A 26,506-nucleotide genomic window follows, 5' to 3' on the forward strand; every position below is an offset into this window, starting at 1 on the left:
GACACACTCAATAAAGGAGTGGTTCTGCAGGTGGGGACCACAGACCATTTCTCAGTACCTATGTTTTCTGAAAGATGCTTTGGTCACTTTTCAATGTTGGTGATGCTTTCACACTCGTGGTACCATGAGACGGACTCTACAACCAATAAAAATGGGTCAGGTAGTGCAACTCATTCAGGATGGCACATCAATGCGAGCTGTGGCAAGAAGGTTTGCTGTGTCTGTCAGCACAGTGTCTAGAGGCTGGAGGCGCTACCAGGAGACAGGCCAGTACACAAGAAGACGTGGAGGGGGCCAAAGGAGGGCAACAACCCAGCAGCAGGATCGCTACCTTCTCCTTTGTGCAAGGAGCAACAGGTGAAGCTGTGCCAGAGCCCTGCAAAATGACCTCCAGCAGGTCATTGTGCATGTGAATGTGTCTACACAAACGGTTAGAAACCGACTCCATGAGGATGGGGCTCGTGTTTACAGCCTAACATTGTGCAGGTCGCTTGAAATTTGCCAGAGAACACCAGGATTGGCAAATTTGTCACTGGTGCCCTGTGCCCTTTACGAATGAGAGAAGGTTCACACTGAGCATATGTGACAGACGTGACAGAGTCAGGAGACTCCATAGGGAACGTTTGGCAGTGGTTTGGCAGTGGGTCAGTAATGGTGTGGGGTGGAATTTCTTTAGAGTGCCGCACAGACCTCCATGCGCTTGCCAGAAGTACCCTGATTGCCAATAGGTACCAGGATGAGACCCTCAGACCCCTTGTTAGACCATATGCTGGTGCAGTGGGCCCTGGGTTCCTCCTAATGCAGGACAATGCTAGGCCTCATGTGGCTGAAGTGTGTCAGCAGTTCCTGCAAGGCATTGAAGCTGTACTGACCCGCCCGTTCCCCAGACCTGAATCTGATTGAGCACATCTGAGACACCATGTCTCGCTCCATCCACCAACACCACACTGCACCACAGACTGTCCAGGAGTTGATTGACTGTTTAGTCCAGGTCTGCGAGGAGATCCCTCAGGAGAACATTCGCTGCCATACAGAGGTCATACAGGCACGTGGATGCCACAAACACTACTGAGTGTCATTTTGACTGGTCTTATATTAACATTTTAATATATTTTGACTAGCAGAATTAGTTTAAAGAACAGAAACATGTTGGTCTGAAATGATTTACTGTATCACTAGAGAGCGAACCAACAATTTTCCAATAATAGGGCTGATGCTTGAACAGCCGTGCCACTCAGAACCCCCTCACTGTTCATGCTTTTTCACTGTATTCTAATAATGGTCTCTACATTTCTTACCTCTTCAGAAAGTCTTTTGATATTCTCTATTGGAAACTGCTTTACACACTCAGCAATCTTCTTTGTGCTGCTGATGTCACAACCAGAAACATTGGCCACATGCTGGAAATACACACAAATAAATGTCAGTATTTGGCAGAATAAAAGAGCAGACTATGATGAAGAATGGGGGAGGGGTATACTTTACCTGGGCTACAGGAAAGGGATCCACCATGATACCTGGCATCATAGCACAACCACTCTCTGCAATTGCACGATGGAACAGTCCAGCAGACAATGGAGAGAGGAGCTTAAAGACAAACAGAGAAAATATATATATATATCAGTCACTGATGATGTTAACAATACAAACGCACATAACATCTCACAATTACTATAAATACAGATCTTAATATGTAAATAATATTACAAAAGAACATTTCTTTAAAAATGGTGATTTTTATCACATTTTAGATATTTCAATATATATTTTGTACAGCATATGTCATCACAGGACACTTAACATAAATTGGCAAATTAATTCGTTAGATATTTGTTTGAACAAACATATACTATGCATGTAACTTAGTTTTTCTAAATCTAAATATCAATATCATCCAGCCCTAAATATGCTTTTTCTAAACTGTTCAGTAGTACATTTTTTTGGATTTAAAAATAATGACAATCAGGTTCAAAATATTAGTTGCAATGGTAATTACTCTTCTGCAAACAGGTTAAGCCAATGTTATATAACATTGTTACCATAAAATAACAGCTCAAACTGAATGCAATAAGGATAATAGTGCCCCTGTCGCTGCTATTCTGGGGTAGCTCACTCACTTCTACTACCTCACCATTAACTTTTAAAAGGGTTTACTACTATGCTATTCATTCTCCCATCCGAAAATCTATTAACCTCCTGGTTTCCCCCAAATGTACTATATACCCACCAAAAAGGACACACTGGCTCCTCCTGCAGACTCGCCAAAGATGGTGACAGATCCAGGATCTCCTCCAAAGCTGTGGATGTTCTCCTGCACCCACTGAAGTGCAGCCACCTGGTCCAGGAGGCCGTAGTTTCCTGGAGCGTTTTCATCCCCTGTGCTGAAAGAAAAAGGAATTATGTTAAGTTAAGCAGGTAAAACTATTTAGAGGGTACACCCACTTTTGTATCTTGTTTAACAAATAGTGGAGGGGAGTACCTGAATTGGCATTCAAAGGGTGACATACCCAAGAGTACTGTGGACATTCTACACCCAGAGCAGTTGTTGCAATTAGGCACTGTAGCAAATTGCCATGGTCTTGATTAACCTGCTTAGTTTGCTCATTTGATTTTGGCTAAAAGCAATTTCTTGAAAATAGAGGCCTGTTGCAGTGTCTCAATTTTTGTTTTTGCAATAAGTTCAATAGGGGATAGGACAAACAGCCGACCCCTAGACAGAGTTGTTCCTGGTAGGAGGTCGATAGCAGTTGTACAAACTTAATCTTAATCATCACCTTAATGCTGAGATGCTTTTGGAAAACTGGACCCAGTTCTGTTTATTTCAGTTATGTTGCCTTTAGAAGACTATTCTGCTTTGTTTGGGCTTGGCTTTTATTTATTTTCTGGTCTTCTCTTTTGCCTGGTTTAACTTGCTTTTTTTCTCTTTTCTTTTATTTTCCTTTTATTTATTTATTTTTTTTTTCCTTTAACCCAGTGTCACTGGTCACCCCTCTACAAAGGTGCGACAGAGAAGTGTAGAGTGGATTATTTATACTGTGTCTCATAGCTGAGCCTGAGTCAGTTCTGATTACCACTGGGGATTCTGGGACTTAAAGAGTTTTATGTCCTAGATCCATTAGCTACTCCGCTGCTGTTTCCAGGCCCTCTGCTAATGGGTGGTGGTACATGTTGCTTTCTTACAGCAACGGGGTTAAATAAGTATGTGATTCATAAATAATACAAAATATTATATTTAAATGCAAAAGTAAAAAAGCAATCTCTAAATCTCTGGCTTACCTAAAGAATCCTAACAGACCCAACCTGTACTGGATCAGTACTACAACTACATCCTGGTATGCAGCTAAAACTGATCCATCATAGACTGATGCAGAGCCCAAACTCAGCCCCCCACCATGAATCCAAACCATGACCTAAAAAACACAAAGAAAACGTCAATTTGACAACCTGCAATGACTCAGCCAATTTTACTCTAGCTTTTGTAGTACTAAAGGTCATTCCTTTTAGACACACTAGTGGTGCAGGGACAAAGGTAAACACAACACTGCCATTCGTATTTATGATAAGTGAGTAAGACAGAGGTGAAGAGCTGCTGGAGAACTTACAGGAAGCTTGATATCTTGAGCTGGTTTTGCTGGAGTGTAAATGTTGAGGTAGAGGCAGTCTTCCGATATGTCAGGAATCTCCATACTCAGTGAAAAATTGGCAAAGAGATCCACAGTTGCCTGCCTGTTCTGGATACACCTGCAAACATCATGTTTTAAAAATAACACTAATATGAAAATTAAGTTTACAGTGCAAATAAATTCTTAAACTGAGTTCAAGTCAGTACACTTAATAATAAAAAATATTAGGTCAGTTTGTTGCTTGAACGGTTAATATGGTGGGCCTTTATACAATCTCAAATTAGACAAGGCTGGGACAGTATAGAAAATGCAAATTAAATTAACAATACTGTTTCTTACATTTACCTAAACTGACATTTCAATACAGACAGTATAATATACATACATTTCTGCATTTTTTCAGATTCCTCAAACAACACTGCTAAAAATAATGACTTAAATCTTACATGTAGGGCTGCTGTGTGGCGTCACGGACTCCTTCCCATGCTTCTGCAGGCTGTGGTGGGACGAGTCTCAAAGGGCCCAATGGTGGCTTTGCAAACGGAACACCCAGGTAGCTGTGGATGACCGTGTCCTTCCCTTTAGCCGTGAAATACTCACCTTTTAGAGCCCCTAGTTTAGTCTGAACAACAGGTCCTGTCATAGATGAGATAATGAATAAACACATTGGACATTTTTCGAAGATAATCTGATTTACAATCGTCTAATAAGCTTTTTAAGTATTTATACTCATTTTAATAAGCAACAAATTAATCCAAATTTAGGTCAACTGGTAAGGCAACATTAATCATACAATTCTGCAACATTATATTGCCTTAACAACCGATGTTTAATGAACATTTAGTACAGTACAATATGTCATAAATGTAATTTAATCTACAAGAAATTCATAAAACAGACATGACTGCCCACAACTGTATAAAATTATAAATTGGAAAAGTCACAGTTGAGATAGAGAAGCAGAGCATCAGTGATATCTTTTCAGTAGAGCCAGAACTTTATATTATTTGTGCACCATGTCACCCTAGTATAAGATACAGTATGCTAATTATACATTTACATTTATGCAATTTAATTGTCAGTATTACACATCATGCTAAGCATTTTATCACACTTAACTTACCATCTTTCTTCTCTCTTATCAGGCGTGGAAGAGTCTCGGTTAGGAAAGTATAGTGTTTTCCCTTCAGGTTCTTGGCAGGTTTCTGCTCCAGTCCAATGGCCAGATACTCAGCATCAGCTCCATGCTCAGGCCATGGTGTCAGACCCGGTCCATTTGGTGATCTACACTCAGTCACACACAGAAAAAAAAACTAAGCGAACCAGAACCAGGTTTTTCAGTTATGTTTATTATACATTAAGATGTCAGAGCGACATATTCTGCCTTCAAGGTGGCATCCATTCATGTCCATTCTTGTTTCAGTGAGATAAAGCAAAACCACATGCTACATATTTTACAAAGGTATGGGTGTGGAGAAAGAGTGTACAGGCACTGGCTGCAGTCCTACCTTCCTCCTTACAGGGATTTTAGGTCCAAATGTTTTATCTACTTTTTTCAGAAATATTCTTTTCACTTTGTGACATTTATTAAAAGCATAAATTAAAACATTGTTATATACACAGGATAAATGATATTATTGTTATACACATAGTATGAAGAGTTTCTCAACCCATGAAACACACCGATGCCTCTAATCTGGTTTTGAGAATTTCCATTATTATTAAGATTACAGAATACTGTCCATTACAGGTCTTTTGGCAAGTCCGGTCCCACCCATGGGATCTGAACATTCAACTCAATCGGCTTTCATTGTTTTTCAAATCCATTCTTTTAATTATCTCTTCTCACAACATACTGTGCATTCTAAAATGTTGAACTTTAAATAGTGGTAAAATAACTTTCTCTGTGTGAACCAGCATTTACTAGAAAAAGATAAAATCTTTATTACAAGCATGGCTCCTCTATACAATCACTCAAAAGACGTTGTGTAGCAGCTGTGTTTAAAAATTGTACAGATAATCTGTACATATTAAGTTCAATTCAGCTCTAGCTTTCTTTTTCTTTTTTCTAGCTTTCCTTTCCTTTCAGTGACCTTTTTATCTTCCTATTTAGAGAAATACAGATTGATGTTGGTTTAATTCACAGACCTCTGGTTTCTTTTTACGTACAGCATGACCCACAGGGTGTTTACTCACCCAGTGCGAGCAAAGTTCCCCCAGTAGGCCATTACGGTTCTACACAGTTCATTCTCTTTCTCTGTGAACTGACCTGACACAGAGTGAAAGAGAGAAAGAGAAAGAAAGAAGGGTTAGTTTTTTTCTGTATTTTGGGGAAAATGAAAATCATGTCAGTGATTAGGTAGTCACATATTCTGGAGTTCAGTTTGAGGTCTTCAATTTCACTTACTTGGTATCTTAATGTGTGCGTTTGCAAAGCAGGAGCCAAAAACAAAATGAAGCTCATCTCCATGGTCAGTGCCAACAAAGCTGGGTCTTTTATTCTTGATATCAGTCAAAGTATGCTGGAACTCATATATGTACACTGGTGCTCCAGAATCTATTGCATAAATTACGTAAACCAATTTTAACATCATTCAAATGTAAATATTATTGATCCCTCTAAAATAACACCTTGAGTTTTACCTTTCTGGTGTTTTGCCATTCGGCGCACTGGAATATTAAATATAACATCTCCATATATCTCTCTTAAAGCATCCCGGATTTTAATCCGATCATCTCTGGGACCCACATACTCATTCAGCAGTGCCTCGTGAACCGATCTGTCATTGGACTGAACAAAAAAAATGCACATGCACGAAATTATGTATATATATATATATATATATATATATATATATATATATATATATATATATATATAATTAGTTTACACTTACTGTACAAAAGAAAGGCATAAATGCCATAACTTGCTCTCGGTCTACTCCATCCATCCACTCTCCCTGAGGTAAAAGAAACTGTGGGAACAGTAATTATTTTACATTATACTAAATACTGTATATGCTCACACTCTTATTTAGTGGTCACACTGACATAGCATGACATAAAAATGTAAATCCATATTAAGTGAATTATCTCAATTAAATGATCCTAAACAGAGCAAACTTTCACTTACATCAATAAGTCCAAAGCCACCCTCATCATCAGTCAGACCAGTCATAAGTGGCACCTTGTGAAACTGCTTGTTTTGAAGAAGTTCTTTTATCGATTTAGGAAGAAATCGTCCATCTTTTGCTACTTGGACTGAGACAAGTCCCTCCTGAAGGAAAAAAAAGTTTCTTAACTATGTACAACAAGACATTCCTTAAATCCCCACTGAATTAATTTTACTGTACATAGAAAAGAGAAAAGCTCACAGCTTCCGCATTCCTCAAAAGCTCCTCCTTTGACAACTTCATAACACAATCCACCATCGTCTTCGAGCTGGAGATGTCACATCCGGATATATTAGCTAAATGCTGAGGAGAGAGATATTTATTAGACACCAATAATGAGCTATATATATATAAATCAGCCATTATAATGAATAGATTTAGAAAACATCACTTGATGGCAGAACAGTAAAAGGACAGTCAACAGCAGACATTCTGTACCTGAGTTGTTGGTAAAGGGTCGGAAGCCCAGATTGCATCTACTGCCGAACTGCCACTCTGTGCTACAGCAGAGTGGAAGAGACCAGCAGACAGTGGTGACAGAATCTGTTTAAAGAGAGTTTAATTTTTAGAATGGCAGAAATATTACGATTAACAAATCCAAAGAGCAATATTTCATTTTAATGCATATGGAATATTTACACAAAAAAATATTTGTACCTGTAGAGACACACTGACTCCTCCAGCAGATTCTCCAAAGATGGTGACTTTTCCAGGATCTCCTCCAAAGCTGTAAATGTTCTCCTGCACCCACTGAAGTGCAGCCACCTGGTCCAGGAGACCATAATTTCCTGGAGAGTGTTCATCCCCTGTGCTAAAGAGAGAGATCCATCAAATAACTGAGAACCTAAACCTAACAGAGTCTGATTACTGTGCATATGAAAATTAATTAATTCATGTAGAGAAAAAAGGCTCTGATTTTACAATACTGTAACTCCAATGCATTTCTTTTTCTATTTCTTACTCTTGGTATGCTTCAAATTATAACATATGCTTTTTTTTACTGTATTTGTGTTAATTACCTGAAAAATCCGAGTACCCCAAGCCTGTACTGGATTACCACCACAACAACATTCTGATAGGCTGCTAAAACACTTCCGTCCTGCATGGAGGCTGAGCCTATGGTAAATGCTCCACCATGGATCCACACCATGACCTGTTGGATAAATAATAATAAATAAAAATAAATAACAGCTCTTTCACACACACATATACTTGATATTAAATCATCAATCACTGATAGAGGGGGTCACATTGATGGGACATTCCATTTCCACAGTTGTAAAAGCATTAACGTTCCTCAATCCACTAGTGTCACGTGTGTGCTGGGAATACACTGTAGAAGGCATTACCATGCACAGAGAACAGCAACATCTGCCTAGAACTGATGTGATGCTGGCTCAGTGCAGTGTCCTTTAGCTTCCATTGGACATGGTAATAATGGGCAAAATACTAGTTCCTGTCCCATTACTTTTGTAAAATAAATGTTCTTAAACTAAGATAATTGCAAGTTGTCCCTCTCTTTTTTACATAATGTCTTCCAGATGTTTTTAATAAATACTTACAGGTAATTTGGTATCTTCACCAGGTTTAGCAGGTGTGTAAACGTTGAGGTATAGGCAGTCCTCCGAGATCTCAGGAATGTCCATGTTTACAGCAAACATTTGTAAAAGTTGAACAAGCAGAGGTTTGCTCTGAATGCAGCTGAAATTAATAAAGAAGGAAGATTAAATATTTAAGCGATTGTGTGCATTTATTACATGGTTATAAGAGCCTGTATAAGTTGTGATGTGTAATCTGCTCTTGCTAAGGCTAATTCCCTGACCTAAATAAGAAGTGTTTGCACATATACCTGTACTTGCTTTAGGTAAACATGTAATTTTGAATTTGACAATGTAATCTTACATGTTGGGCTGCTGTGTGGCGTCTCTGACTCCTGCCCAGGCTTCTGCAGGCTGTGGTGGGGCGAGTCTCAAAGGGCCCAATGGTGGCTTTGCAAACGGTACACCCAGGTAGCTGTGGACGACTGTGTCCTTCCCTTTAACCATCAAATACTCCCCTTTTAGAGCCCCTAGTTTAGTCTGAACAACAGGTCCTGTAAACAAGCAATGTAGTTTACAAGTGATATACATTAATGGTCTGCACAATTTTCCTACTAGAAATGATTCCATGATATTTACATCATTAAAAAAAATCTGATTTACACTAATTACGATTTTTTTGGTTCATTCATACATTTTTGGAAAAACTGCACCTACATACAGACTTACATAGGGATAACACACCCTTAACTACTGAATAATGGACCTCTAAATTTGTCTGATAAACTCTACATTCTATGAATTATGTTTCATATCAGTGTTATAAATGAAGCCAAATAAAAAATGTATGGTTCATCACTTTTGTTTTTTGGGCATCAAATTCCCACATGAAGCTAAAAAACATGCTTCTTAACAGGCAAGCAATCGTCTCCTGGTGATATAGTTATATAGATATAGTTAGTTTCAGACATTTAATATAAATTTAAATATGCTATTTTACACACCTGAATGTTATGTGAATTATATCATAAAATGTCTTATGTCATGTTACAAGTGCTGACATAAGCTATTTATAAATATTAAAGCATTGCTTTAATGAATGTGTTATAAAACCCTTATGTAGGTACCCTTCAAATAAAGTGTTCCCATATGTTTTATATCTGTCACGTAATGAAACCTTTGTTTTATAATAAAAAAAACTGAACATGGCAAATATATTCAGAGTAAATACAAAATACAGACATAAATGATGATTTTATTGAAGAAAAATATACTTACTGGCCACTCAGTGAAAATGTAATTTCACACTTGCTCAATCATTCAATTTACCAAATACAGATGATAACTGTACTTTGGGGAATCTCACGAACCACACTCAGAAACAGTATCTCCTAACTGTCAATCTTCTCAGGAACAGCTGGACGTTCTAATTTTCTTCAACTCCACAGAAATGACTCAAAAACAGCCTTGACCAATATCAAAGGACCGGTCTCACTCATGTTTGAACACACAGTGAAAGCTATGGTTAACCATAAACATATAGGCTTAAAAAAAATATCATAGGTATACAAATAACAAATAGTTTTACTGAAGCAATAACCCTGCTACCTACTAAGTGCAATTCACCGCTGACTGTGATCTGAAACTCAGTGGCAAGTAGACTTTGTAGCAAAGCAATGATCCAGAATGAAATAAGCAATGCATCATTAACAGTGCTTTTAAAAGCAGTGCAAGTTGATTGGCTGTGCAAACATTAGCCCCCTAAAATGGATATTAATATTTTGACAGTAAAACTATGAAAATATATCATCTGCTAAACAAAACATGGTCCAAATGTTTGTCTGAGCAAACGACATTGACCCACATCTCCAAAACAAACGATATACACCACATGGCACTAACCATCCTTTTTCTCTATTATCAGGCGTGGAAGGGTCTCGGTTATAAAAGTATAGTGTTTTCCTTTCAGGTTCTTGGCAGGTTTCTGCTCCAGTCCAATGGCCAGATACTCAGCATCAGCTCCATGCTCAGGCCATGGTGTTAGGCCTGGTCCATTTGGAGATCTACACACAGAGAAAACTGAGTAAACCAAGTAAAACTATTCTTCTGGCTTTATTTTCACAGTTAGAGAGTAAGAGTGACAGTTGTCCGGAGACCACAGAATTTTTACTCACCCAGTGCGAGCGAAGTTCCCCCAGTATGACATTAAGGTTCTACATAGTTCATTCTCTCCCTCTGTGAACTGAACTGTGGGAGAAAGGGGTTTATATTCATACAAGGTTTTGCTATCCTGTAACATGCTAAGATTCTGTTAATAAAGATACTCTGAACTAAAATTAATACAATGGAACTGAAAATGACAACGATGCCAAGTTACCTATATATCATAAGCAGCGCTGTCAGTGGGCTAAAGCTTTTATGTGTTTAATGTGTCAACCCAATTTATCACTTTATCACGTTTGGACCCAATTTCCTCCCATTATTCACCTTCAGAAAGTAGAATGCATTTAATTTATGCTGAAATATGGATTAAATCTCATTACTAACACATACTAACTCATTTATTAACTATCCTTAACTCTCACACACACACACACACACACAGCTGCAGCTCTTGTTCATTCTTACATGACAAAAAGTTTTACTGAAGCAATAAACCTGCTACCTACTAAGTGCAATTCACAGCTGACTGTGATCTGAAACTCAGTGGCAAGTGGACTTTGTAGCAAAGCAATGATCCAGACTGAAATAAGCAATACATCTTTAACAGGGCTTTCAAAAGCAGTGCAAGTTTATTGGCTGGGCAAACATTAGCCCCCTAAAATGGATATTAATCTTTTGAAAGTAAAACAATATATTTATCTGCTGAACAAAACATGGTCTAAATGTTTGTCTGAGCAAACAACATTGACCCACATCTTTAAAACAAACACCACATGGCACTAACCACACACACACAGCTGCAGCTCTTGTTCATTTGTTTCATCTCCTACATTAATTAATTATCTGTTTATATGTATAAACGTTGAATATCCACTAATTAAAGCTTAAGAAGAAGAAAAAGTGGGATATTGTGATTAACTTGATAAATTTTTTTACTGGCTGGCACCACTAATTATACATTTTTGGGTCGTTTTGATTACTTGTTTTTTTAATATATAAGTAGGATACAACTATTTTTATCTTACCTGGAAGATCGATGTTTGTAAAGCAGGTCCCAAAAACAAAAGTAAGTTCATCTCCATGGTCACACCCAACAAAACTGGGCCTCATCTTCTTGAACAAACTCAAAGTATGCTGGAACTCGTACAAGTACACTGGAGCTCCAGAATCTAATCATAAAAAAAACGTTTTTCATGATAAATAGCATCATCAAAATTGAATGAACATTAACATGTTTAAAATGAAATTTAGATCCACTTATAGAATAGTAAAAGGGTTTTAACCTTTGTGGTATTTCGCCGTTTTGCGTGCAGGAATATTGAACATGAGGTCCCCATACATCTCTCTAACGCCATCTCGGACTTTGATTGGATCATCCGTGCTGCCCACATACTCATTCAGCACTGCTTCACGAACCTGTCTGTCACTGAGCTGAAGGAGATACACAAAATAAAAATTAAAAATATACTTACATATTCAGCTCTAGTTGTTTAGTTATGCATAATCTGTATATATATGAAAACCATTATCAGAACAGCAAGATCACATACCTGAGGATTCATGAAAGGCATTACTGCTAGTGCCTGCTCTCGATCTACCCCCTCAGTCCACCCTGGACGTAAACGAAACTGTGGGAACATTTCAATATTATTTATTTAAGCATTTTGCTACATTTTTTTTTTTTTTTTGCTTTTTCTTCAATAAAAATATATTTCTCTGCAGTGTCCCATGTGTTTATCCTTTCACTTACATGTAAGAGTGAAAAGCCCCCCTCATCATCATTGATACCGGTAATAAATGGCACTTTGTGGAACTGCTGATTCTGAAGAATTTCATAAACAGGTTTAGGGAGAAACTGTCCATCTACTGCCACTTTGACAGAAATTAGTTCCGCCTGAAACAACAAACAAAAACATACAATTATTTTTAACAAGAGGAGATCAATATGATTATATTTATCTTTATTATGAGAAATTATATTATGTAGAGCTATCTGAATATATGTGATAAACGGTGTCATCACAAGCAAAACTAGTTTGATAAGGTGTGTAAAATGTTGTATTAAAATCATACACTGTGTAAGTTGACATCACTCAAATTCACAATTAAGAGATTACTTACTTGGTAAATTGGTGATAAATTGTCTGGCCTCAGTGTTGAAGGCTATAAGAGCAAGTTAACTGTTTCTCTGCTGCCTAGTGGGGCCTGATATTGGCTAAAGGCTGCAATGCCGTAATGCAGAGTTACGCTATTGGCAAATTTAGCATCTGCTGATGTTTCAGTCTGTAAAGGTCTAACATGCTTACAGGTCCTAAATCACAGTATTAAATAAAAAGCCCTTTTGCTTAATTGTGAATTTAAATATTAATAACTTATATTGAGCGGACCATTCAAGAATCTTTCACAGTCAGGGCTCACATTTGTTTCTAAAGTAAAAGTTCATATCTGTACCCTAAAGAGGTACTGCCACAGTGACAGACGATTGTTCCATTCTAGGTATAGAATGGTAATTTTTTTTCCTAGGACTGTACTGGAATAATTCCTGCTATATTTTACTGAATCAGAAGTCACTTTATAGAGAAGTTATGTCCCTCCAAGTTTGATTCTCTGTCGTCCTACAGCCAGCTTAAATAAAATATTGGAATGATACTGTCTCCCAGGTCATGCAGCTTAGGGTAAGTGGACTTCTTGTTAAGTGATTAAAATACATAATTCAACACTGTTAAGAACAGGAATTGTAAATGTACATGGCGGGCCAAATTAGAACCTTTTTGGGCCTATGTTTGGCACCACTGTTGTAAAAGAACATTGTTGTTGTGATAATCTAGTATAGACATATAGAACTATAGTTTTCAGTTAAGTAACACAAGTAAAGAAAATAGAGTGTGGTCTTTTGTGCTTGCTTAATTCTAGCCAAACATTGGTATCAATATAGAACTAAAAATGCCTGTGAATTATTTAAATATATATCCATGAAATTGTTTGATATATGTAATACTGTATTTATTCCCAATCAGTATGATAAGTATGTTAAAAAAAGTAAGTACTGATGGAATTCATTCTACTCTACTTAGAAACAAAAAAAAAACACACCTTTTCAGCATTCCTCAGAAGCTCCTCCTCTGACATATTCATAACACAATCAACCATTGTCTTTGAGCTGGAGATGTCACAGCTGGAGAGATTGGCTAAATGCTGAAAAGAGAGAAGTTTAAATTCAAATACAAATGATTAGTATTATGAAACATACGTATACATTACAATAAACAGTCATTCTATGTTTTACAGTCAGAATATAGTATGAGAACAGTAAACAAAGAGAGTGTTCTGCACCTGAGCTGTTGGTAAAGGATCATCAGCCAAGACTGAATCCATTGTAGCAGTCCCACTTTCAGCTATGGCATATCGGAAGAGACCAGCAGACAGTGGCGACAGAATCTGTTTATAAAGATAGCGAAAATGTTAAACATTTCTACAAAAATAGAAATCTGGAGAACTAGCATATGTTTTGCTTCTAGTCACTTTGTTTTCTGACTTTAGAAGCAAAAGAGATTTTAGATTTTATATGCGTACCTGCAGAGACACACTGAACCCTCCAGCAGATTCTCCCAAGATGGTGACGGATCCAGGATCTCCTCCAAAGCTGTGGATGTTCTCCTGCACCCACTGAAGAGCAGCCACCTGATCCAGGAGACCATAGTTTCCTGGAGAGTGTTCATCCCCTGTGCTAAAGAGAGAGAGAAAGAGATCTGTTGCATGACTTAAAATCTGGAAAATGCATTAATGTACAGGGCTGGGCCTGTCATAATGACCTTTTTTGGATGATATATTGCCCCAGAAATATTTGCAGTAAACAATATCATTTACAATGATTTTATGACTTAAGAATTCCCACAAATTGTTTTTTTTTTTTTTATATCCTAAATACATTACAATTATTTGGACATAATGTGCAATCTTGAGCTCAGCAAAAATGATTGAGGTTTATTTCCCTATATATTATTTATTGGTTATATAGTTATCATAAATAAATATTATAAAGTTATCATAAATGACAATAAAAACCACTTTGACTTTGACTTGACTTTGATCATGACAGGCCCATTCCAGGCTATATAGAAACATACAAAAATATGTTAGCAGTTTGCTAGAAATTCACCAGTGTAATGTATACTTCTGCATTTGTGTTTTGTACCTGAAAAATCCAAGTATCCCAAGCCTGTACTGGATTACAACCACAACAACATTCTGATAGGCTGATAAAACACCTCCGTCCTGCATGAAGGTTCCACCTATAGTTAACGCTCCACCATGTATCCACACCATGACCTGTTTTTACGCCGCAAATAAAAAGGTTCCTATATTACACAGATTTATATAGACAAGATAAAAACTATTTTGCAAAGTTGTGTTACTACACTGTCTAAATTTTTTTTATTTTATAAACAGATGACTCATACTGGATGATAAGGCTCAATTAAAAGTGTCTAAACACTTACAGGTAATTTAGCATCTTCACCAGGTTTAGCAGGAGTGTAGACGTTAAGATAGAGGCAGTCCTCCGACGCTTCTGGAATTTTTATGTTGGAAAAACCTTGAAAAAGGTTTATTAGAAGTGGTCTATTTTGAATGCATCTGGAATAAACAGCAGCAGACAGAGAAATGGTTTTAAATTTGTAATTTTTCTAACATAAAAATGGCTGAAAAGGTAGGTGCATCCTGATTTGATGGTGTATTCTTACATGTTGGGGTGCTGTGTGGCTTCTCTCACTCCTGCCCATGCTTCTGCAGGCTGTGGTGGGGCGAGTCTTAAAGGCTTTGCAAAAGGTACACCCATGTAGCTGTGGACGACCGTGTCCTTCCCTTTAGCCGTCAAATACTCACCTTTCAGAGCCCCTAGTTTAGTCTGAACAACAGGTCCTGTCAAACAAGCATGAAAGAGTTACTTAATACACAAGACCACCGACACTAAAAACTGAAAATTAAGAACAGATTAATACAATTCATCAGAAAAAAAAGCGTAAAAAATAACAGTTAGGTCATTTCAAACCAACTTATCTCCATAATCTTTGTCTTGTCTTATTGTGAGTTTTCATACAACAATTACATTCTAAATTATCATTATTTTTAGTACAAATTTTTAAGTAAAATATTTCCTTCAAATGTTTTGGAAATAAAAAGTAATATATTTTGAACATATAATCTCTTACAGAGATGCCAAATAGTATCCTGTTTTGCTGGCCATCAAAATAATTGTATTTAATAATACAAAGTGAATAAAATATTGTATATGCCCAGTTCATTAAATGCAACATAAAGGATAGACTAAACACACACACACTCACACACACACACCAATGATTTCTTATTTGCTCAGTTTATATGGATAATGGTATCCACAGTTATAGGATCATAGCTGTGAACAAACGCTGTGTTTTAAACACTTCATGAATTTGATTTTGTATTAATACTTTTCTTTAAAACAAATATTAGTGATTTTGGTTAATGAGGCCCAGTGTCTTTTAGCAAAGAAATTAATCATTTGTCATTTAAAACAAGTATACATGTGTATTTGGTGATGCACTGAACAACTGAACAAAACATGCAATTGTCTGAGGAACTTGAATTAACCCACTTCTTTTTAACAAATTAGTATGCACCACATGACGTACCATCCTTTTTCTCTCTTATCAGGCGTGGAAGAGTCTCGGTTATGAAAGTATAGTGTTTTTCCTTCAGGTTCTTGGCGGGTTTCTGCTGCAGCCCAATGGCCAGATACTCAGCATCAGCTCCATGCTCAGGCCATGGTGTCAGACCCGGTCCATTTGGAGATCTACACTCAGTCACACACAGAGAGAAAATTACAGTGTTAATAGGTCCACATGATGTTTACTCTACTGTGGGAAAAGTGGGTCATCTTGTGACATTTATTTAAAGCCTTAATGAAGCAGTGCTCTGTATGAAGAGTTTCCTTAGCCGTCAAGCACACCAACACCTCTCATCTGGTTCTGATGACTTCCATCAGTCCTAAATAATTTCTAAAAGATTCACAATGTCATGAACTGTTAATCAGCTAGTTAGCCTCTTTATATTCAGTTCAGTTACAGTCATGGTATTAGAGCAAACCATACAATGTCATTTCCTTCAGTAAGAAGCTTTACCTTCACAACAAAGTGACGTTTGTCTAATTCACAGACCTCTGTACTGCCATGATTTATTTTCATTTACAGCCTGACACACAGTTTAAGTACTCACCCAGTGCGAGCAAAGTTCCCCCAGTAGGCCATCATGGTTCTACACAGTTCATTCTCTTTCTCTGTGAACTGACCTGACAGAAAGAGAGGTTTAAGTAAAGCTAGTTTAAACCAAACTGATTTTTTTTTTTTTTTTTACAGACATACTTACCAAGAATTTTCATGCGTCCATTTACAAAGCAGTTACCAAACACAAAATGAAGCTCATCTGCATGGTCACTCCCAGTAAAGCTGGGTCTCTTCTTCTTCAGTTCAGTGAAAGTATGCTGGAACTCATACAAGTACACTGGAGCGCCAGAATCTAATCATTTGTAAACAAATGTTATTATTAACAACCAGTTAATGTAGGTACTACACGCATATGTACCACTTGAATTAATTTGTACCTTTGTGGTGTTGTGCTGTTATGCGTGCAGGAATATTAAACATAATGTCTCCATACATCTCTCTAAAACCATCTCGAATTTTAATCAGATCATTTGTGGTGCCCACATACTCATTCAGCAAAGCTTCATGAATTGATTTGTCTCCAAACTGTAGGAAATACATGAAATGAATGGACACGTTATTATTTCTATACACACAGACCTCAATGGGTGTTTGAAATTTGGACAGTGGCAATTTTTGTAAATTGATTTAGGAATCACAGCCATTTTCCATAGTCCCTTCATTTGTACAGATTTAAAAGTAATTGTGTGTCATAACTCATGTGTTTATATGTATATATCTTTACCTTTGCCAATAAGATGACCAAACCAGAAACTTCCTTCCGCCACAACACATAAATTATTACAGTAAAAATGTCTAATACTCTGTCAGACATTAACTGCTTCCTACATTATAATCTATTTGAGTAACAAATAGTTGAATAACTAAAACTGCACTTACAGACCTGACTACATACTCTGTATTTGTGCTTCTATGCACATCATAGTCTTTACTTACGGTAGGAAAAATGGCAGCCATCAGTGACAGGACTTTCTCTCGTTCCATTCCATCAACCCAGTCAGGTGGAGCAAGGAACTGTGGGAAAAAGTTTTTTTGTGGTTGTCTTTCAGTGCATGAACTCTACACAGAGTCATTAAATAAAGAGAAAACCCTTGTGTTTAGTAGATTTCAGCTATTTCAGCCACATCATTATTAACAAGTGCATAAAACTAGGCACAAAGCCATGCAGCCTCTGTTAGCATAAAACGTTGGTGAAAAATGTTATCAGATTAATCACGACAAAAGTCTGTGATTAACTGCACTGATCGTACTTGTTCTACCTAAGATGCAAGTTTTTATAGTGGATATTTAAATGTACATAAAAGAATGAAAATGCAATTATATTTATATAAGTGGTGTCAATAAAATGACTAGTATATACTTTTATGCTTGAGGGGAGATGAAGCCAACATGGGGCGCTGGAATAAAGATTGCATGAAAAACTGGATAGAGGAAACTTTTTTACTTTATTGTCAACATCTCAGCTTGGGTTTCTGAATTAGAACTTAATTTGCTGAGAATAAAAAATCTCATGAAAAGTGTTTAACAACCAGTATTCAGTAATGTGAATACATTAAGCCAAGTGTGTAGCTACACTGAGAATCAGAGTGTGTGTTGGGTTGTACCAGCCTGGACAGAGCTCCTTTCTTTTATTCATTTTAATTCTGTAAGTAACAACATAAATGAGCTTTGGTGCTGCATTAGTGCTTCATGTATGAACTAACATGAACTATGGGCTTCAAGTTTCTCCTGCCTCAAAGCTCACTATCTGGGTCGGGGCTGGAAGTCCGAACCGAGACTCAACCGAGATCTCAAGACCATAACTGCAGATAACTGGACAGTATTGAAGCTTTTCAGTCATTCAGCCAGTAAAAAAACGTGTTTAGCGTGGGAGGGGAAGACTACGCCGGAAGTTGGGGTCAAACTTGGTAGCATAATTAATTTTCGGTAAAAATGATAATAATGCATTACTGATTACAAATTAATTGCATATGTTACTGCTCTAACGTTAACAGCCCCAATTCATATGTGTGTGTGTGTATTGCCAAAAATATTTGCTCGCCTGCATTCACAAGCATAAGAAATTAAGTGACATCCCATTCTAATTCCATGGGGTTTAGTCTGATGTCGGCCCACCCCTAACAAATTATAACAGCTTCAACTCTTCTAGGAAGGTGTGTTTATGGGAATTTTTGACCATCCTTCCGGAAGCGTATTGCTCATCCATGAAACTCATCCAGCCTTGAACAGGTAGGGGCCATCTTTAAACTGTTCCTGCAAAGTTGGGAATATGGAGTATAGAGTTTCTTTTATTGAAACTGAGGAGTCGAGCCTAACTCCTGAAAAGAACCCACACTAACCCCCATCCACCAAAATATACAATTGGCACAATGGAGTCAGACAGGTACTGTTTTACTCTCTTACATCGGATTGCCAGATGGAGAAGCATGATTCATCACTAAACTACTGCATCTGACGCTTTGCATTGCTACTGAGTGTGAGCCCTTCTTTCACTAATGTTTACAGAAGCAGTCTGCATGCCTAGGTGCTTTGGTTTTATAAACCTGTGGCCATGGTTTGAACTTTTGACAAATAAAGTGTGCATGTGTATAAACACTGATTTTAAATAGTCAACATACCAGCTCAATCACATTTTTGGTATGTCCTCTGAAAGGTGACCCAGATCGGATCATATTGACCATATAAAGATCAGTGGCCTGTTTTGCTAATAGAGCTGTTTGCTAGACTGATGGGCAGAGGCATTAGTCTACTCTGCTTGCCAACAAGGCACACATTCACATTAAGTTTGAGTATAATGCTCCACAAAGCCCACATGAAGGCACATGAAATCCCAAAACTTTTCTGTTCTGCTTTGCAACAGCAACAAGAAGAGAAGAATTTTACTGTGTGATTCTATGTATGTTTGGAGCCTATTCCCTCTCCTAAGTCAGAGAACAGAGGAGAGAAAAGGACAGCATGGCTAGTTAAAGTAATGTCTCCGCTAAAATACACACAAACACAGTGGCAATAAATAGGGCTACAAAAATAATCAACGTTGTGATCTCTCTCTCGCTCTCTCTCTCTCTCTCTCTCTCTATATATATATATATATATATGGTAACAATTTACTTGGATGGTCCATTTTATGACCTTGTTGATGTTTAACTGACATTCAACTAACACTGAATTGAATGTCCATTAAATTTAACTTAACCCTATGTTGAATGTAAATGATTCAAAATAGAACCTAACCCTACACCTAACCCTAACCTTAACCCTTAATCAACCCTAAAATCGAACCCTACACCTAACCCTTACCCTAACCTTAATCTAAACTTAAAATCGAACCCTAAACCCAATCCTAAAATATTAAGATAAGTGTTTGGATTAGAGTTAAATGTAGGGTTATATTCAATAGAGAATCATTTACTTTCACCTTTTAGTTCATTTGCATTTAATAGACATGTAGTTGAATGTCAGTTGAAAGTCAGTTGATCATCAAAGAGGCCATCAAATGGACCATCCAAGTAAAGTGTTACAATATATATATTGTTCGATAAGCTGATAAAATAATTATTGGGAGAGGCATACTCCCTGTCATGCAGTGGCAAGAGGGAGAGAAAAAAAGGGAGACAAGAGAGAGGTGGAGAAGAGACAGAGGAACACATAAGACTATAGTTACCATAGCAATACTCCTAAAGCACTACAGATCCCACAGTACCATGCAAATCCAACAGTTTACAGCTTTTGGTTTTTGATCGGTATGCACGATTGTTAAATGATTGAATTTACCCTAAAAGCATGTCGCATGAATCATCAGTGAGATTTTGAGCACTGAATTAAAACTCACATTTACTGGAGGGTTGCATAAGAGAAGTGATTGCACATCTTCTCTAGAGCAATGAATCACACTTTACCATAAGACAACCTAACAATGCACTTTCAACTTTGTGGTAACATTTGCGAAAGGCCCTTTCCTATTGCAAAACGGATTCCCCCATACATAAGGTAAGGTGGTTTGCCGAGTTTGGTGTAAAACAGATGTGCTATCCTTTAAACAACGCTTTACCTGTTTTTGCAAATTAACTTTTCATTTATTAAAGACTAAAGATGCAGCAAAGGGGACACTCCACAAGCACTTGGGCTTCACAAACTATTAAGTTGTGTGGCAAGATTTTTATAAATTTACTCACATTAGGGAGTGAATATCCACCTTCATCGTCAGTCACACCAGTAATTAACGGCACTTTTTTGAACTCTTTATTCTGAAGAAGTTTTTCTGCAGGTTTAGGAAGAAATTGTCCATCCGTCGTTATTTGTACACCCAGTTCTGCCTAAAAAAAGAAACAAAGCTAAAAAACATACTTTTATACTTGAAACTTTCTGCCTAAAAAAGAAACAACATACTTGAAACTTTAGAAAACATTGTTTTGTTGTTCTCCACTATTACATGTACAATGTATGACTATGTATATGACAATTTTTTATACTTTATAACTACCAATTTAATAATTCTTTTACACAGGTTAACCCAATTTATCCACATACATTGCCCACCCAGTTGCTAGGCCTCCCTCTATCAAGATGCCACAAGATACCACCAAAAGCTGGAATGAAAGCTAGCATGTGCTTCCTCTGAGACACCTGAAGTCAGCCACCCTATCTTGTCACCAAATCACTGACTAGCTTCAGGGAAGCAAGGAGTTGTGGAGTACTCTCTGAAACTGTTTGTGGCATCACTGGTGATAGAACCTATAGTGCCAACACTTAGACAGTTGCACCACTCAGGAGCCCATTTAACACATTTGAAGCTACTTATCAAAAACTCACATTTTGGGCAATCTTTACAAGCTCCTCCTCTGACAACTGCATAACACACTCAACCATCTTCTTAATGCTGGAGATATCACAGCCTGAAGCATTAGCTACACGCTGAAAAGAGATAGACACAGACAATTACTATGCTATATTGTGACCTATATTATGATTTGCTAAAAATATGTAAATACATGTAAATAATAGACAGACAGTTAAGGACAGATGTTCTTTACCTGAGCCGCTGGTAAAGGGTGACTTGTCATGAGTACATCCATTGCAGCAGTGCCACTCTGGGCTATGGCATAGCGGAAAAGACCAGCAGACATTGGTGACAGAATCTGTTCAAAGATAGATAACAGCACCACACAGAAATGATACTGTGTTCTGATTTTGGGGCTAAAATAGAGGTCAGGAACACAGCCTGCAGATTTTATATTCATACCTGCAAAGACACACTGACTCCTCCTGCAGACTCTCCAAAGATGGTGACTTTTGCAGGATCTCCTCCAAAGCTCTGGATGTTCTCCTGGACCCATCGAAGTGCAGCCAACTGGTCCAAGAGACCGTAGTTTCCTGGAGCATGTTCATCCCCTGTGCTAAAAAGAAGGGAGAGAAATAACTTAAACAACTGACTGCCAACTGAAATTTCTTAAACACACACATTTATTAAATATTCTGATTCCCATGTTTATTATCCAGGACTTATTTCCTCGAATTACCAGAACAGTGGGATCCATCACTGTACGAGCATACACTGGTTACCAATAACATTAGCACCACTGACAGGTAAAAACTTCATTTACAGAGACATTTGTCAAGGGATGCAATATATTAGGCAGTAAGTGGCAGTAACGGTCAGTTCTTGAATGTGAGGTGTTAAATGATTGAATCAGAACAATGCTTTAGTTTATTCTGATACATGTTTGGATGTTTCTCAAGAACACATTAATAGTGGTGAATGAGAACCAAATGCACAAAACCGTTTCAGATTACTCTCAAAATGAAATTTCTTCACTTTTTCAAAACACAAAATTGTATTTCACAGGTTTCACAGTTACAAACTGCTGCCATTGTTGTGCTGTAATTTTGTGCTGCAGCAGATATTCACAGGTGAGGTTTCTGATTTCACATTATTCCTTTACCTGAAAAATCCGGTTAATCCGAGCCTGTACTGGATTATCACCACAACAACATTCTGATAGGCTGCCAAACCACTTCCGTCCTGCATGGCGGCTGCGCCCAAGACAAATCCTCCACCATGTATCCACACCAATACCTGTGGGACACCAGAAAAAAAAAGTTATTTTGCTCACTGTTCACAAAATCTGAATATACATTTACATAAAATACCAACTAACAAAAAGGACTGAAACTAAACTGGAATAATAACATAACATATCCTTTCCAAAAACTTTTCATAGATACTTTTCACATAAAATATTGTATCTTTGTTCATTTGATTATAAATGAACCAATAGAAATGCTACAAAATGACTAGACATTCTCTAGATTAGACTACTAGACACTCATTGTTAAGCTATAGAAACACATTTTTTAAAGTACTTTTGCATGCCCTGTGCAGTTACACATTCTCACCAAAACCCTAAGGACTGTCACTTACACCACTCTGGAAATGTTACATCTATTTAAATGCAGCTTAAATACTTACAGGTAACTTGGCATCTTCATCTGGTTTAGAGGGTGTGTAAATATTTAGGTAGAGACAGTCCTCTGACACCTCAGGAATTTCAGTATTCACAGACATTGTCTTTATAATATCCAAAAGAAACTTTCTTTTTTGTAAACACCTGAAAAAATGCCAACAAATAAAACATGTTTAATTAGAGTCATGTAATTCTTCCTGATGAACAATCCAGCTCAATTTGAGTTTTTAGTAGCTTTCAGATGGTCAATGTTAGTTTTTGATGGTCAAAGTGGTTAAAAAGTCAGAGATCCAGTACAAAACATAGTCTATGGTTGCATAAATGGTCAATCTGGTCAACAAACTTAGTCATGCTGCTTGACCACGCTGGTTAACCATCTAAGTCTAATGACACATACCCTATGCTGGACAGGAACTAATCTGGTTAAACATTTCAACGCTTTACACCAGTGTTTCTTTACCTGCTCCACATATGGTATCCTGGTCAAGCTCATAATTGATCATCGACCCCTTCATGACCTAGATCAGCTGTGCTGGCTTAGGCAAAAGTTGAAACTGAGCGGGGCACTGGGTCACCAGGAGAACTATTAAGAAACCGTGTTTTACTGCCTTGTTATTAGAGCAGCTGTAATTACTCTTATCGTGGCTATGGGTTGAAGTCCTGATGATATCCTTTAAAAAAATTACTGTACAGGTACGCTTTTGTTCAACAAGGTATGAACAGTGCAAATGTACATTAAAAGGTGAACATAACACTGAAGATTCAACAATATCCTTTCAAAGTGGGAAAAAACAACTGCAAACTTCAAACCTGTTCCTTAAAAAAAGAAGTCATACCCTTGTGGGTACTGGTGATATCAACTACACCAAGCACAACCTGAACACACACATACACTCATTACTCATCATACTCTCTACTATGCTCTGTGTTTCTATTTACTGCCAGCAACAACATCAAATATCACCCAAGTCTTCCTTTAAATACTAAAACACAGCATACTAAACTCTTGCACTTACACTAACACTAAACTAAATTCACTACAGTTTATCATAGTTTTTATATCACACCTGTACAAACATTTATTTGCTGTATTGTTTATTGTTATTAATACATCTATTGTTGTCTGTTGCACTTATTGTTCATGCACTTATGTGTTCTGTCTTTGCACTAATGCCCCATGTCTTTATCGGTTGCTGCACAATAGATCTAGATTAACAGTGTGTTAGTCCATTGTACAACCCTTTACTAGTATAAAAGACAATAAAATCAAATTAAAGTGAGGGTGCCATGCCAGTTACACCAGGAGAACCACTCCAGTGACAGTTATGTACTATTTTGTGCATGTGTAAATTAGGGTGTTATCATTTTGTACACTATAATATCACCAACTTTTTTGAATATTGTGAACGATATTACAGTTTTTCTGGATTGTTTACACACAATTTCTGGTACTTGAGACACAATGACCACAACATGTAACTTACGTACCAACCCCTTGAACCAGTTCTGCTAAACTACAAGCACAATTCCTGCTTAACACTCAAACTGCAGTTCTAAAACACATTTTCAAAACGCTGCATACACAATTTTCTGCATTTCTGCAATTTTCATGAATAAAATCTCTTGTTTTCACAAGGAACACACTGTTATTCAAAACTCTAAAGTTTAAAAGTCTACTTTGCACACTGACTGGTCACATGGGCAAACACCCTTCACACAGGTTATACAATCAGCAATCAAAACTTTAGCAGACCGAAACAGAAGACAGGATGCAGCATAGTTTTTTTTTTACTCTAACTTTATACAATAAATTCTTCTGTTGTTTTGTATGTACATCACTGCATCTTTGTGTTGGTTGCATTGTACACTGTGTGCATTGTTTTTATTGGAAAAATAAAAAATATTTTTACTGTGTATTTGTGTGTTCTGAGTATAAAAACAATGTTATTAAATATTTACAACGCACTTATGTATTTACTGTCTGTAGTAAGTGTAACACTGAACAAAAAATGACAAAAGTCATTATGATGAATGGAGAATTGTGTTTTACACTGAGCACATCAGTGTTCAGCTGCTTCTTTTGAGTGTCTGTTCATATGATGGTTTGTGTGTATCATCTAAACACAAAATAGCCTTTTGTGAAGAGATAACACTGTTTTGAATGTAAAGTTTCATTTTGCAGGATAATTGAAGGGTTTTGCCTACTGTGTGCTTGTTTGTTGGATTTGTGTTTAGAGTTCTGAGAACATGAGGCATGTTCTCAGAAAATGTGTGTAAACAATCCAGAAAAACTGTATACCCTGAAATATTGTGCCATATCACTCACCCCTAATTATCACATCAGCTTTTTTTTTGCTGTTTTTAGCAAAAGAAAATGTCATACTGTTCTCATTTCCGATTATATATCTACTAGAGGTAGATTATATATGTCAAGTATCATTTATTTCACTTTAATCCTGGATATATGGAGATATTTAAAGTGCATTTAGCATTTTATCATGGCATTCCGGATCATTGATTTCTATCACAAATCGGATAAAATTCTTGTAGTTTTTAATATCTCAGTTAAGGGTGTGCATTTTGTTGCAGTAGTGTATTCTTTAAATGTTTTTTTTTTTAATTCAGTCTTTTGTCATATCGCTAAGAGTATTGTTATCTCGAAAATACCATGAAATATTGTGATATTATTTTAGGGCCATATCACCCACCCCTAGTGTAATTATACAGTAACTCTACCATTTAAAATGTGTAGAACATTCCTTTCAGCAGTTCTTTACTTTAGCTGATAGGGACTCTTAAGTAAAATAAAAGTAGATTTCTTGCTTCTACAGGGCTGTTCTAATACATTTTAACAATGTATATGCTTTAATTAAATGGTTTACATCCCCTATAACTAGTTCTGTTTTTTTAAACAAAATGTTAAAATACAAGTCTATATTTTCAAATGTATATGAAGGTTTGTGTTACCCTTTTTGAAAAGGAAGTATACTTAAGAGAATTAAAAGTATGTTCAAATTAGGTAAAAAAAAAATACTAAAAGTGCATTTTCAATCTAATATACTTTATGAATTAAATTTACTTTTTTTCTCTATTTCCATAAAAAGTATTTTAAGCAATATGTTTTGATATTTTATGTAGTGTTGATAGAATATAGTGTGCATTAAATACTGCTTAAAGTGCACTTTAGTGTATTTTTTCAAGTAGCATTAAGGTGTACACAATTTGTGAATCAATATGTAAATTCCGAGAGCCACCAGACTCTTTAACTTCTCCCGTTGGGGACGG

At 36.9% G+C, this 26,506-nt stretch overlaps 1 protein-coding gene across 28 annotated transcripts in view; it reads right to left on the bottom strand.

Moving 5' to 3' along the window:
* Window positions 1-26,506, bottom strand: part of ces2b (carboxylesterase 2b) — a 52,388-nt gene that overhangs the window by 23,835 nt on the left and 2,047 nt on the right. For 10 of the 28 annotated variants that reach the window (XM_049474674.1, XM_049474663.1, XM_049474664.1 and 7 more), the window contains exons 3-43: window positions 23,227-23,365; window positions 22,700-22,833; window positions 22,000-22,153; window positions 21,791-21,895; window positions 21,570-21,671; window positions 20,933-21,073; window positions 17,697-17,774; window positions 17,138-17,285; window positions 16,903-17,052; window positions 16,753-16,825; window positions 16,170-16,330; window positions 15,240-15,417; window positions 14,997-15,132; window positions 14,693-14,826; window positions 14,071-14,224; window positions 13,831-13,935; window positions 13,591-13,692; window positions 12,248-12,391; window positions 12,048-12,125; window positions 11,781-11,928; window positions 11,523-11,666; window positions 10,509-10,581; window positions 10,237-10,397; window positions 8,699-8,888; window positions 8,359-8,497; window positions 7,816-7,949; window positions 7,454-7,607; window positions 7,235-7,339; window positions 6,998-7,099; window positions 6,757-6,900; window positions 6,521-6,598; window positions 6,267-6,414; window positions 6,031-6,180; window positions 5,820-5,892; window positions 4,747-4,907; window positions 4,070-4,259; window positions 3,603-3,741; window positions 3,277-3,410; window positions 2,228-2,381; window positions 1,486-1,587; window positions 1,299-1,400 (exon numbers count right to left, since the gene is read on the bottom strand). In XM_049474674.1, the coding sequence (XP_049330631.1) occupies window positions 1,299-1,400; window positions 1,486-1,587; window positions 2,228-2,381; window positions 3,277-3,410; window positions 3,603-3,741; window positions 4,070-4,259; window positions 4,747-4,907; window positions 5,820-5,892; window positions 6,031-6,180; window positions 6,267-6,414; window positions 6,521-6,598; window positions 6,757-6,900; window positions 6,998-7,099; window positions 7,235-7,339; window positions 7,454-7,607; window positions 7,816-7,949; window positions 8,359-8,497; window positions 8,699-8,888; window positions 10,237-10,397; window positions 10,509-10,581; window positions 11,523-11,666; window positions 11,781-11,928; window positions 12,048-12,125; window positions 12,248-12,391; window positions 13,591-13,692; window positions 13,831-13,935; window positions 14,071-14,224; window positions 14,693-14,826; window positions 14,997-15,132; window positions 15,240-15,417; window positions 16,170-16,330; window positions 16,753-16,825; window positions 16,903-17,052; window positions 17,138-17,285; window positions 17,697-17,774; window positions 20,933-21,073; window positions 21,570-21,671; window positions 21,791-21,895; window positions 22,000-22,153; window positions 22,700-22,833; window positions 23,227-23,365 (5,341 nt within the window). The remainder of the gene's footprint in view (window positions 1-1,298; window positions 1,401-1,485; window positions 1,588-2,227; window positions 2,382-3,276; window positions 3,411-3,602; window positions 3,742-4,069; window positions 4,260-4,746; window positions 4,908-5,819; window positions 5,893-6,030; window positions 6,181-6,266; window positions 6,415-6,520; window positions 6,599-6,756; window positions 6,901-6,997; window positions 7,100-7,234; window positions 7,340-7,453; window positions 7,608-7,815; window positions 7,950-8,358; window positions 8,498-8,698; window positions 8,889-10,236; window positions 10,398-10,508; window positions 10,582-11,522; window positions 11,667-11,780; window positions 11,929-12,047; window positions 12,126-12,247; window positions 12,392-13,590; window positions 13,693-13,830; window positions 13,936-14,070; window positions 14,225-14,692; window positions 14,827-14,996; window positions 15,133-15,239; window positions 15,418-16,169; window positions 16,331-16,752; window positions 16,826-16,902; window positions 17,053-17,137; window positions 17,286-17,696; window positions 17,775-20,932; window positions 21,074-21,569; window positions 21,672-21,790; window positions 21,896-21,999; window positions 22,154-22,699; window positions 22,834-23,226; window positions 23,366-26,506) is intronic. The other 18 variants (XM_049474677.1, XM_049474679.1, XM_049474681.1 and 15 more) reach the window with 18 other exon arrangements.

The sequence above is a fragment of the Astyanax mexicanus genome, chromosome 2 (assembly GCF_023375975.1).
Source record: "Astyanax mexicanus isolate ESR-SI-001 chromosome 2, AstMex3_surface, whole genome shotgun sequence".
NCBI classification, from domain to species: Eukaryota; Metazoa; Chordata; class Actinopteri; order Characiformes; family Acestrorhamphidae; genus Astyanax; species Astyanax mexicanus.